We start from the raw sequence: 14,215 nt of genomic DNA on the forward strand, positions 1-14,215 counted from the left end.
AGCAGTGCTCCAAAGAGAAAATCTCTATTTTTTCAGTTAACCACTATGTGTTTGTGTGCATAGGTAAAAGGGAACTTTCATATTTCAATCTGTGTGTTAATGCTTGTTTTATAATGAACTGATAATTTTGTTATATATTAATGAAACATGGTTGGTGTATTTTATTCTGGAATAAAAATAGAGACTATAATTGACCGTATCGGTAACTGGGTAAACATTTAAATATATGTTGTGACCTGTGGAGAAGTGGAACTAGAAAAGACAGTGCACTCCTCCCGCCTCAGTCGTAACAGTACAAAAGCAGGGAAGTTATGCTGAACCTCTATAAAGCTCTGGTTAGGTCCCAACTGGAGTATTATGTCCAGTTCTGGTCACCACACTTTAGGAAGGATGTGAGGGTCCTTGAGAGGGTGCAGAGGAGATTTACAAGAATGGTTCCAGGGATGGAGGATTTTAGTTACAAGGTTAGGTTGGAGAAGCTGGGTTTGTTCTCCTTAGAACAAAGGAAATCGAGGGGATATTTAATAGAAGTGTACAAGATTATGACAGGCTTAGATAAGTTAGACAAGGAAAATCTTACAGCATAGAAGGCCATTCAGCCCATCATGACTGTCAAACAGGAAATTCAGGTTCAGTCAGTGTGGATTTTCAAAGTGCTGGTTGTGTTTGACTGACCTTATAGAATCAAAGAATCTTACAGCACTGACAAAGGCCATTTGGCCATTGAGCCTTTGTTGACTCTTTGAAAAAGCTACTGAGTTAGCCCCACTCCACCTTTTCTTTTCCCCATAGCCCTGCAAATGTCTCCCTTTCAAGTATTTTTTAGTAAGTTACCATTGAATCTGTTCCTACCACCTGATCAGGCAGCAAATTTCAGATCACAACAACTCACTGCGTAAATATTCTTTCTCTCATCTCCGCCTCTGGATTTCTTTGCCAATTATCTTAAATCTGTGACCCTCTGGTTACCGACCCTCCTGCCACTGCAAACAGTTTCTTCTTATTTACTCCATCAAAACCCTCCATGATTTTGAACACCTCTATTAAATCTCCCCTTAACATTCTCTGCTCTAAGTCAGCCAGCTGTGGCTCAGTGCGTAGCACTCCCTCTTTCATCTGAGTCAGAGGCTGTGGATTTGCGTCCCATTCCCAAGCCTTAAGTACAAAAATATAGGCTGACACTTCAGTGCAGTACTGCGGGAGTGCTGCGCCATCAGAGGTACCGTCTTTCAAATGAGACATTAAACTGAGGCCCTCTCTGCCTCTCAGGTGAACATAAAAGATCCCACGGCCACTATTTGAAAGAAGAGCAGGGGTGTGCTCGCCAGTGTCCTGGGCAATATTTATCCCTCAATCAAAATTACTGAAACAAATTATCTGGTCATTATCACATTGCTATTTGTGGGAGCTTGCTGTGCACAAATTGGCTGCTTTGTTTCCTGCATTACAACAGTGACTACACTTCAAAAAGTATTTCATTGTTTGCAAAACGTTTTGGGACATCCTGAAGTCATAAAAGATGCTATATAAATGCAAGTTTTTCTAAGCAGAACAACTCGCTGTGTAAGCTAAATTCTCATTGTTCTCGAAGTTCTTTTGCCGATTATCTTAAATCTGTGTCCTCTGGTTGCTTACCAGCCCCCACACCTTGCCCCTCGTCCACCCCCAGCCAATAGAAACAGCTTCTCTCGAATATGTCTATTAAAACCATTCATAATCTCACTTTTTCACGGCCATCATTTGTGTTGTCACTTTCTTTATCTCAACCACTTTATCCAGCTTCAGTTTTGTCTCCTGTTCAGCTCTGAAAACAGAAATACAATCAATTTAAAACCACAGGCACCAGGAACTTACAGAGCAGCAGAGAGAGATTGGTTACATTTCTGGCAGTATGTTCCAGGCTGTTCTCACCCATATCGATCTACTTATATAATATTCCAGAGGACGGGAATTCAAATCCCACCAAAGTAGTTTGAGAATTTAAATTTAGTTTTTAAAAAAATCTGGGATCACCAAAAGTGATCATGTAGCTGTCTGATTGTCATAAAAACCCAACTGGCTCATTGTCACTTTAGGGAAGGTGGATCTGCCATCCTCACCCGGTCAGGGTCCGTACGTGACTCCAGACCCACACCAATATGATCGACTCTTAATCACCACCTGACGTGACCAAGCCAAGTCACTCAGTTGTATCAAAAACCGCTACCAGTAGTTCAAGAAGGTGCCTCACCATCACCTCCTCAGGGCAACTAGGGAAGGGTAACAAAGGCTGGTCTTGCCAGTGATGAGAGAATGAATTATAAAAAAATATTCAGACATGGGGAATAATGGGCCTCAGTCCAAAGTAAAACCACTCCAGGAGTTAGATGGTAGATTCAAAGGAATAGGACTTGGATTATCACCATCAACAATTAGCATTTATAAAATGCTTTTAACGTAGTAAAATGCCCAAAGGAGTATCAAAAGAGCATTATCAAACAAATTCTGACACCAAACCGCACAACAACACAACAACTTGTATTTATAATCACACCTTCAACATAATGAAAAGTCCTAAGGTAATTATCAAGCAACATTTGGCACTGAGTCACTTAAGGAGATATTCAACGTAATGAGCATCTTAAAGCAGGAGAGAGAGACAGAGAGGTTTAGGGGGGGAATTCCAGAGCTTAGGACCCAGGCAGCTGACGCCATGGCCGTCAAAGGTGGAGCGATGGTAACTGGGGATGGGGAAGAGGCCAGAATTAGAGGAGCACAGAGATAGCAAAGGATTTTTTTTTTTATATTTGTTTGTGGGATGTGGGCATCACTGGTTAGGCCAGCATTTATTGCCCATCCCTAATTGCCTTTGAGACGGTGGTGGTGAGCTGATTGTGGAGATGTAGGTGATGAGGATATGGATGGATTTGAAAACGAGGATGAGGATTTTAAAATCAAGGTGTTGCTGGACTGGGAGCCGATGTAGGTCAGCGAGCACAGGGGTGATAGGTGAACGGGAGTTGGTGCAAGTTAGGATGAGTGTGTTCTCATTTTCTTCCCTTGTTCTTTTGCCAATTACCTTAATTTGAATTACCTGGATTTAAACACCTCTATTCAATTTTTCCTTAACCTTCCCTGCTCCAAGGAGAACAATCCCAGTTTCTCTACAAATGTATGGAACTAACAAATAGGAAAAGACCTTCTGGCCCATCAAGCCTGCCCCATACACCATGATGGCTGAAGCATTGAGACTAGACACTTCTTCTACCCCTCACCCCTCTAGACCCACACCCCCCCCCCCCCCCCCCCCACCACCTTCAGCAGCAATGTAACTCCTGGGAAAGACATGCCCCAGGACTAATATGGGAAAAAATACCCAGATAAATTCCTCTCCGACCCCCCTCATGCATTCGAAACCAGTCTAGGAGATCACACTGACCATGTGTAAACTATTCAAGGCAAAGGCCACACCAGCTGGTAACATATTCCAGATCCTCCCAACACTCAGTCTATTCCTTCTCTTACACAGTTTAAACTCACATGCCCTGCTCCTCTCTAATCTGGAATAATTTATCCATCTGGAGATGAAATCCCATCTTCACACTGAGGATATCCTCCAACATATTGTGACACTACCCCCACCATGCTAAATGGGACAGATTCAGACCAGATCAAGCAGTACAAAACTGGGCATCCATGAGGCATGGTGGGTCATCATCAGCAACAGAATCACAGAATTGTTACAGTGCAGCACAGTGGCGCAGTGGTTAGCACTGCAACCTCACAACTCCAGTGACCCGGGTTCGATTCTGGGTACTGCCTGTGTGGAGTTTGCAAGTTCTCCCTGTGTCTGTGTGGGTTTCCGCCGGGTGCTTCAGTTTCCTCCCACAGCCAAAGACTTACAGGTTGATAGGTAAATTGGCCATTATAAACTGCCCCTAGTATATAGTGGTCGGGGAATTGAGGGAAGGTGGGGATGTGAGAGAGTAATGGGATTGATGTAGGATTAGTATAAATGGGTGGTTGATGGTCGGCACAGACTCGGTGGGCCGAAGGGCCTGTATCAGTGCTGTATCTCCAAATAAAATAGGAGGCCATTCAGCCCGTTGTGTCCACACTGGCTCTCCAAAACAGCAATTCCCTCAGTCCCATTCCCCTGGCTTCTCCCCATGACCCTGCACATTCTTCCTTTACATATAACTGTCTAATTCCCTCTTGAATGCTTCAATTGAACCTGCCTCCACCACGTTCTCAGGCAGCGCATTCCAGACCTTAACCACTCGCTGCGTGAAAAAAGTTTTTCCTTATGTCACTTTTGCTTCTTTTCCCCACTTTCACGAGTGGGAACAGTTTCTCTCTATCTACTCTGTCCAGACCCCTCAAGATTTTGAATACCTCTATCAAATCACCTCTCAGCTTTCTCTTCTCCAAGGAAAACAGTCCTAACTTCTCCAATCTATCTTCATAACTGAAATTCCTCATCCCTGGAACCATTCTCCTGAATCTTTTCTGTACTCACTCCAATTCTCTCACGTCTTTCCTCAAGTGCGGCACCCAGAATTGGACGCAATACTCCAGCTGAGGCTGAACTAGTGTCTTATACAAGTTCAACATAATCTCCTCGTTCTTGTACTCTATGCCCCTAATAATAAAGCCCAGGATACTGTATGCTTTATTAACCGCTCTCTCAACCTGTCCTGCCACCTTCAATGATTTCTGCACATATACACCCAGGTCCCTCTGCTCCTGCACCCCTTTAGAATTGTACCCTTTATTTTATATTGTCTCTCCATGTTCTTCCTCCCAAAATGAATTACTTCACATTTCTCTGCATTGAACTTCATCTGCCACCTGTCTGCTCATTTCACCAACTTGTCTATATCCTTTTGAAGTTCTACACGATCCTCCTCACAGTTCACAATGCTTCCAAGTTTCAGATCATCTGCAAACTTTGAAATTGTGCCCTGTACACCAAGGTCTAGGGCATTATTATAGATCAGAAAAAGCAAGGATCCCAACACTTCTTTGGCCTCCTTGTCTCGAGAGACAATGGGTAAGCGCCTAGAGGTGGTCAGTGGTTTGTGGAGAAGTGCCTGGAGTGGCTATAAAGGCCAATTCTAGAATGACAGACTCTTCCACAGGCGCTGCAGATAAAATTGGTTGTTGGGGCTGTTACACAGTTGGCTCTCTCCTTGCGCTTCTGTCTTTTTTCCTGCCAACAGCTAAGTCTCCTTGACTCGCCACTCTTTAGCCCCGTCTTTATGGCTCTGGAGATCACTGGCAACTGACTCCCATGACTTGTGGTCAATGTCAAAGGACTTCATGTCGGGTTTGCAGACGTCTTTAAAGTGGAGACATGGATGGCCGGTGGGTCTGATACCAGTGACGAGCTCGCTGTACAATGTGTCCTTGGGGAACCTGCCATCTTCCATGTGGCTCACATGGCCAAGCCATCTCTAGTGCCACTGGCTCAGTAGGGTGTATGTGCTGGGGATGTTGGCCGCCTCGAGGACTTCTGCGTTGGAGATATGGTCCTGCCACCTGATGCCAAGGATTCTCCAGAGGCAGCAAAGATGAAATGAATTGAGACGTCGCTCTTGGCTGACATACGTTGTCCAGGCCTCGCTGTCATAGAGCAAGGTACTGAGGACACAGGCTTGAAACACTTGGACTTTTGTATTCTGTGTCAGTGCGCCATTTTCCCACACTCTCTTGGCCAGTCTAGACATAGCAGTGGACGCCTTTCCCATGCGCTTGTTGATTTCTGCAACGAGAGACAGGTTACTGGTGATAGTTGAGCCTTGGTAGGTGAACTCTTGAACCACATCCAGAGCATGGTCTCCGATATTGATGGATGGAGCATTTCTGACGTCCTGTCCCATGATGTTCGTTTTCTTGAGGCTGATGGTTAGGCCAAATTCATTGCAGACAGCTGCAATCCTGTCAATGAGTCTCTGCAGACACTCTTCTGTGTGGAATGTTAATGCAACATCGTCAGCAAAGAGGAGTGCCCTGATGAGGACTTTCCGTACTTTGGTCTTCGTTCCTAGACAGGCAAGGTTGAACAACCTGCCACCTGATCTTGTGTGGAGGAAAATTCCTTCTTCTGAAGACTTGAACGCATGTGAGAGCAGCAGGGAGAAGATGATCCCAAACAGTGTCGGTGCGAGAACACAGCCCTGTTTCACACCACTCAGGATAGGAAAGGGGTCTGATGAGGCACCGCTATGCTGAATTGTGCCTTTCATATTGTCATGGAATGAGGTGATGATACTTAGTAGTTTTGGTGGACATCCGATCTTTGCTAGTAGTCTGAAGAGACCATGTCTGCTGACTAGGTCAAAGGCTTTGGTGAGATCAATGAAAGCAATGTAGAGGGGCATCTGTTGTTCACGGCATTTCTCCTGTAGCTGGCGAAGGGAGAACAGCATGTCAATGGTGGATCTCTCTGCTCGAAAGCCGCACTGTGCTTCAGGGTAGAGACGCTCAGGCAGCTTCTGGAGTCTGTTTAAAATGACTCGAGTGAAGACTTTCCCCACTATGCTGAGCAGGGAGATTCTTATAGAGGGTGACCTACTCAGCATCTATGCTCCAACACTCTGCTCCCCACCTGAAGTTAAAGATCAGTTCTACGAGGAACTCCATAATATCATTAGTAGCATCCCCAACACCGAACACCTGTTCCTGCTGGGGGACTTTACCGCCAGGGATGGGGCCGACCACGACTCATGGCCCTCCTGCCTTGGGCGCTATGGCATTGGAAGGATGAATGAGAATGGACAGAGACTGCTGGAGTTGTGTAACTATCACAACCTCTGCATCACCAATTCTTTCTTTCGAACTAAACCCTGTCACCAGGTTTCATGGAGGCACCCAAGATCACGTCGTTGGCACCAGCTGGACCTCATCGTCACAAGGCGAGCCTCTATAAACAGTGTCCAAATCACACACCGCTTCCACAGTGCGGACTGCGACACCGACCACTCCCTGGTGTGCAGCAAAGTTAGACTCAAACCAAAGAAGCTACATCACTCCAAGCAGAAGGGCCGCCCGCGCATCAACACTAACAGAATTTATTCTCCACAGCTGTTACATAAGTTTCTAAATTCACTTGAAAAAACCCTTCAAAACACTCCTGCAGGGGATGCAGAGACCAAGTGGGCCCACATCAGAGACGCATCTATTACTCAGCAATGACCAACTATGGCAAATGTGTGAAGCAGAATGCAGACTGGTTTCAATCTCACTTTGAAGAGCTGGAACCTGTCATAGCCGCTAAGCGCATTGCACTGTTGAACTACAAGAAAGCCCCCAGCGAGTTAACATCCGTAGCACTTAAAGTAGCCAGAAGCGCTGCACAAAGAACAGCCAGGTGCTGTGCAAATGGCTACTGGCAACACCTATGCAGTCGCATTCAGCTGGCCTCCAACACCGGAAACATCAGAGGAATGTATGATGGTATTAAGAGAGCTTTTGGGCCAATCATCAAGAAGATCGCCGCGCCCCCCACCCCTCAAGTCTAAATCAGGGGACACGATCACTGACCAACGCAAGCAAATGGACTGTTGGGTGGAACACTACCTAGAACTGTACTCCAGGGGAAATGTTGTCACTGCAACTGCCCTCAATGCAGCCCAGTCTCTGCCAGTCATGGATGAGCTGGACGAACAGTCAACAAAATCGGAACTCAGTGATGCCATTGATTCTCTAGCCACTGGAAAAGCCCCTGGAAAGGACAACATTACCCCAGAAATAATCAAGAGTGCCAAGCCTGCTATACTCTCAGCACTCCATGAACTGCTTTAATCAATGATCCCTTTAATCAATGATCAACCTTCCTCCAGCCTGAAAAACATCCATTAACCAGTACTCTTTGTTTCCTGTCACTCAGCCAATTTCATACCCATTTCGTCCCTTTTATTCCATGAGCTACAAGTTTGCTCACAAGTCTGTTGTGTGGCACTGTATCAAATGCCTTTTGAAAGTCCATGTTCACCACATCAACAGCATTGCCCTCATCAACCCTCTCTGTTACCTCCTCAAAAAACTCCAGCAAGTTAGTTAAACATGATTTTCCCTTAAGAAATCCATGCTGGCTTTTCTTAATTAACTCGCATTTGTCCATGTGACTATTAATTTTGTCCTGAATTATTTTTCTGGAAGTTTACCCACCACTGAAGTTAAACTGACTAGCTTGTAGTTGCTGGGCTTATCATTACACCCTTTTTTGAACAAGAGTGTAACGTTTGCAATTCTTCAGTCCTCTGGCACCACCCCCAAGTCTAAGGAAGACTGAAAAATTATGGCCAGTGCCTCTGCGATTTCCACTCTCACTTCCCTCAGTATCTTTGGATGCATCTCATCTTGCCCTGGTGCTTTATTCACTTTAAGTACAGATAGCCTTAAATACATCCTCTTTATCAATTTTAAGTCCCTTTAGTGTCTGACTTAACACCTCTTTCAACATTGCCTGGGTTGCATCTTCTTCCTTGGTAAAGACAGATGCAAAGTATTCATTTAATACATCAGATATGCCCTCTGCCTCCATGTGTAAATCCCCTTTCTGGTCCCTAATTAGCCCCACTCCTCCTTTTACCACCCTTTTACTATTTATATGCCTATAGAAAACTTTGGGATTTCATTTAATGCTAGCTGCCAGTCTCTTCTCGTGCTCTCTCTTTGCTTCTATTATTTTCTTTTTCACTTATTCACTTATTGTGGTATTCAACCACCATCTGTAACCTCATGGCCAAACATATCCCTGATTTCACCATGACGATCAAGCCGGGGGAGCAGCCCTGGTTCGATGAGGAGTGTAGGAGAGCATGCCAGGAACAGCACCAGGCATACTTAAAAATGAGGTGACAACTGGTGAAGCTACAACACAGAACTACATGCATGCTAAACAGTGGAAACAGCATGCTTTATCCCCTGCAATTATCATAGCATCCTGGCTTGGAAATATATTGGCGTTCCTTCACTGTCACTGGGTCAAAATCCTGGAACTCCCTCCCTAACAGCACTGTGGGTGTACCTACACCACATGGAGTGCAACGGTTCAAGAAGATGGCTCACCACCACCTTCTCAAGGGCAAGTAGGGATGGGCAATAAATGCTGGCCTTGCCAGCAATGTCTACATCTCATGAAGGAATTTAAAACAATGCTATCCAGCCCTTTCATTATCTTCTAGACCTCCAGCAGGTCACCTCTAAGTCTATGCTACTTAAAGTAAGTAGACCTAGGTCCCTGAGCCAATCTGAGTAGCTGAGGTTCTTTAAGCTAGGAATCATTCTCCTGGCTTTCCTCTGGACCATTTCCAAGACCACAATATCACCCATCATGTGAGGGGACCAAAACCAGACACTACTTCAGGTACAGTCTGACTAGCGACCTATACAGTGACAAAATGGTACCCTTCTGGTTTATACTGAATACTTCTATTAATACAACACAATACCCTGTTGGTTATAGTTACAGTTTCTCTACATTCGTCATGACCTCTAGTTTCTTGGCAGGTTATAAAAACAGTTCCATTTTTACATTTGCATCGCTTCCACAGAATTCTTGTCGTTTTCTTTCAGGAACTCGTCGAACATGGCTGCGTCCTCCTCAAGGTACTGTTCAGCCTTCTCCAGTTTCAGCTCCTCTGCTGCAGCCACTTCCTCCAGCTTCCGCATCTCGTCCTTCTTCATAGTCAGCGAGTACTGGACAGAAACAACCATCAAGAAGCATTAGGAAACCAGCATGAAATTACATCTCTCTCTCTCTTCCCCACACCCATTCCCACATTTCCTATGATCTATTCCAGTTTTTCATGAGGGGCTCAGTGGGCATCTCTCGCCTCGGAGTCAGAAGGCTGTGGGTTCAAACCCCTACTCCAGAGACCTGATCCCCATTATCAAGAAAACACAATATGCCAAATGAGGACTTTTAATTAATCAGTTGGAAACTTACATTAAACTTTTAATGGAAAAAAAATCTTATTGTTAACTTTTAAAAAACCTGGCAGCCAAGATGGCCACAGCAATTTGCAATTGAACACCTTACACATTCCAAGGCCTCCAACAGGAGACACATGTCTGATAAGCCTGTACCCAAAACAATGGCTTGCGATTGAATTATCTGAGACTGCTTTCATTGGAATGGGATTCAAGACCATCCTGACACGTTGACTTTGAAGAGCAAATCAAGTGTAAATATTGGCATCCTGAGGCCTGAGGAGATGGAAATTCCTATCCTTGAATCTCATTAGAAGGTTCCAGAGAATACACTGAGGCAGTCATGTGACCATCTGTCCATCTCGGTGAGAGCTGGGAGTTTACCTTGGACAAAGACAAACAAACCAATGACTGAAACTGTGCAGAAGCAGAAGGGCCACATCCCACTCACTCTCTCTCTCTCTCCAGATAGCAGTGCAAGTTTGAAAACCATCTGTGATTGTGGACCCTCCAAGCCTACAGATTGCTACAGACAGAGACACCAGGGGAAAAGAGCCACCTACACGTCTACCTCCAAGAAAACCCCGAGCCAAGTGGGCCAACCACAAAGTGCACTTTGGCTAGCCAGAGACCTCAAGAATACAACTTCAGCCAGAATATCACAGAATCATTCAACCTCACAGCATATGTATTAATTTATTCATACTGGACTCTAATCCAACCACAAATCTACTTCTCACTCTGTAATCTATTCGTGTGTGTGTGTGTGATTCTCGTGTGAGTGTGTGCATGAATGTGTAGCGTATCTTTATTATTTTATTTAGATCGAGTTTAGATTGTCAAGTACAATAAAATCATCTCTTTCTGGTTTAAACCCAAGAAAACCTGTCTGACTGGTTCTTTCACGATCACAACAAAGGTAAAAGGTAAAATACTCACTGAGGTGGTAAGCACATCCACTATTTGAAAAGGAATAAACCCTGTTGTAGTCAAATAAGAGGAAGGACAAGAGGGGAGCCTTGTGACCACCCCCCCCCCCCCACACCACCTCCTCACCTGGCTGTAATACCATAATCCAGGCTGACACTCCCCAGTTCCAGTACAGAGGGAGTGCTGCACTGTCAGAGGTGCCAACTTTTGGATGAGATGTTAAACTGAGGCCCCATCTGCCCTCTCAGGTGGACGTAAAAGATCCCATGACACTATGTCAAAGAAGAGCAGGGGAGTTCTCCCCAGTGTCCTGGACAGTATTCATCCCTCAATCAACATCACTAAAACAGACTATCTGGTCATTGTCACATTGCTCATTGTGGGATCTTGCTGTGTGTAAATTACCTGCTGCATTTCCTACATTACAACAGTAACTACATTTCGAAAAGTACTTCATTGGTTTTAAAGTGCCTTGCGACGTCCTGAAAGGTGCTAGAGAAATGCAAGCCTTTCATTCATTATGGTCAGTCACAAGGGAATCCAGTTACTGTCATACATTTTGCTTTTAGGTTGATGAACCTACACTCCAGGACACCACTAAGATTGGAATGAGGAGAAAAGGCACAAGGTGAATAAAAAAATATTTATAAGGTGATGCCTAGCTTGGGTTTAAAAGCTTGTCAATTGAGGAAGGAGGATTGAGGGAGGGGAGGGGAGGGGAGAGAATTAGCTAAGATAGATGTGTTTTGCAGTGGCAGGAGGGTCAGTAACCAGAGGACACAGATTCAAGATAATTGGCAAAAAAACATGGGTGATAAGGAGAATATTTTTACAGTGAGTTGTTGTGATCTGGAAAACGCTGCCTGAAAGGGCGGTGGAAGCAGATTCAATAGTAACTTTCAAAAGGGCCAGCACACAACACAATGGGCTGAATGGCCACCTTCTGGGCTGCATCATTCTATGAGTTTGACTATAAGTGCTGCAAGTCTTGATTTGAATGCAGTGTGGATGCGTGGAAAGGGACGAGGCTGTTTGGAGCTTGTAAGAAACCAAAAGCAAAGCAGGTTTGATTAAACAACCCACGATGAGGGAGAGAAAGATCAAAAGCAAGAGATGGAAGATGAGTAACTGTCACAACTGGTACACAAAGGCAAGGGGTCAAGAGTGAGCAAAGAAAAAAAAACTAAACTGGCAAAACAAAGACAGAGGAGGAAGCCTTCAGGTAAAATAAATATAATTATTTCTATAATAATTGGAAAGTCACCTGCAGGATAAACATCTCTCTTTTCTTGTTGATATACTCATTCAAGGTTTCTTTCTCAATATGGCGATCTGCAATGACACAAAATTATAAACTGATCCACAGCGAGAAAGTGAGAGTGGCCAATTTACATCTCAATTTTAATTTGATTAAGCATCATCTGTTCTGCTCTTTGTAAATTTATACCTGCCTCTCCTGAATACATAAAATTAACTACACTTAAATCATAGTACAGCAGTGAAGGAGGCCATTCAGCCCATTGTGCCCATGCTGGCTCCTTTGAAGAGCAATCCAATTTTTTTGAATTCATTTATGGGATGTGGGCATCGTTGGTTAGGCCAGCATTTATTGCCCATCCCTAATTGCCCTTGAGAAGGTGGTGGTGAGCCACTTTCTTGAACCACTGCAGTCCATGTGAGGTAGGTACACCCACAGTGCTGTTAGGAAGGGAGTTCCAGGATTTTGACCCAGTGACAGTGAAGGAACGGTGATATAGTTCCAAGTCAGGATGGTGTGTGACTTGGAGGGGAACTTGCAGGTGATGATGTTCCCATGTATTTTCTGCCCTTGTCCTTTTAGGCAGTAGAGGTTGCGGGTTTGGAAAGTATTGTTGAAGGAGTTTTGGCGAGTTGCTGTAGTGCATCTTGTAGATGGTACGCACTGCTGCCACTGTGCTCCAGTGATGAAGGGAGTGTATGTTGAAGGTGATGGATGGGGTGCCAATCAAGCAGGCTGCTTTGTCCTGGATGGTGTTGAGCTTTTTGAGTGTTGTTGGAGCTGCACCCGTCCAGGCAAATGAAGACTATTCCATCACACTCCTGACTTGTGCCTTGTGGACAAGCTCTGGGGAAGTCAGGGGGTGAGTTATTCGCCACAGGATTCCTAGCCTCTGACCTGATCTTGTAACCACAGTATTTATATGGCTGGTCCAGTTCAGTTTCTGGTCAATGGTAATGCCCAGGATGTTGATAGGGAGGGATTCAGTGATGGCAATGCCATTGTACATTAGGGGAGATGGTTAGATTCTTTCTTGTTGGAGATGGTCATTGCCTGGCATTTGTGTGGCGCGAATGTTACTTGCCACTTATCAGCCCAAGCCTGGATGTTGTCCAGGTCTTGCTGCATCTGAGGAGTTTCGAATGGTGCTGAATATTGTGCAATCATCAGCGAACATCCCCACTCTGACTCTTATGATGTCATTGATAAATTAGTCCCACTTACTCAGCTGATTCCCCATTGACCTGTAAACAAAACCTTCATAGGATATAAAGCACTCTGGAATGTCTAACGGATGTTTTAAGGGGCTGTGTAAATTGAAGCTCTCTTTGAGGAAGCAGACTCCCTCACTGGCTTTCAGTTCCACAGAAAAGAGACACCTCTCGTAACTTGCACAAGTGGCCACTACTCATGATTAAGATCGTTTTCAAATCCACTCACTCCCTTCCTCAGTGACTCCCTCCCGCTCGACGTTGCTACACAGTCTGTTCCTCCAGTATTGAGTTGTTCCTTTGTTCCATTCTCTCTGCTTTACCATCCACATCCTCTGGAAAACTCACCCCAACCGATTGCTTCCAGCTTTCCAACCCTCAGGAGTGTTTGATGGGACAGTGTAGAGGGAGCTTTACTCTGTATCTAACCCCTTTTTTTTTGATGGGACAGTATAAAGGGAGTTTTACTCTGTACCTAACCCATTTTGTACCTGTTCTGGGAGTGTTTGATGGGACAGTGTAGAGGGAGCGTTACTCTGTATCTAACCCCCGTGCTGTACCTGTCCTGGGAGTGTTTGATGGGGACAGTGTAGAGGGAGCTTTACTCTGTATCTAACCCCGTGCTGTGACTTTTTTATTTAGACCCTGAAAATCTGGGAAGAAAAAGGCACTACCTCGCGTGACTTTGACCTTCCATGACGGGTCACTTTTAAGAGCGGAGAGTTTTTTCACGTTGGCTTGATGTTTTGCCTTTGCATCCTCCTCTGGTTCTTGCACGACCTTTTGCGGGCTGCCATATTTCGCGTTAACGCGAACTGCATACGTGACCTTCTCATAAATCTTGAGTTTCTTTTGTTCGTCATGTTCCTGGAGACCAAAAGGAAAAAAGGTATGGGGG

General features: G+C 44.9%; 1 protein-coding gene across 2 annotated transcripts in view; it reads right to left on the reverse strand.

Annotated features, from left to right (window-relative positions):
* Window positions 1-14,215, reverse strand: part of cfap100 (cilia and flagella associated protein 100) — a 78,058-nt gene that overhangs the window by 43,289 nt on the left and 20,554 nt on the right. For both annotated transcript variants that reach the window (XM_068052197.1, XM_068052198.1), the window contains exons 5-8: window positions 13,992-14,184; window positions 12,113-12,180; window positions 9,521-9,684; window positions 1,724-1,804 (exon numbers count right to left, since the gene is read on the reverse strand). In XM_068052197.1, the coding sequence (XP_067908298.1) occupies window positions 1,724-1,804; window positions 9,521-9,684; window positions 12,113-12,180; window positions 13,992-14,184 (506 nt within the window). The remainder of the gene's footprint in view (window positions 1-1,723; window positions 1,805-9,520; window positions 9,685-12,112; window positions 12,181-13,991; window positions 14,185-14,215) is intronic.

This window comes from Heterodontus francisci, chromosome 19, assembly GCF_036365525.1.
Source record: "Heterodontus francisci isolate sHetFra1 chromosome 19, sHetFra1.hap1, whole genome shotgun sequence".
NCBI lineage: Eukaryota > Metazoa > Chordata > Chondrichthyes > Heterodontiformes > Heterodontidae > Heterodontus > Heterodontus francisci.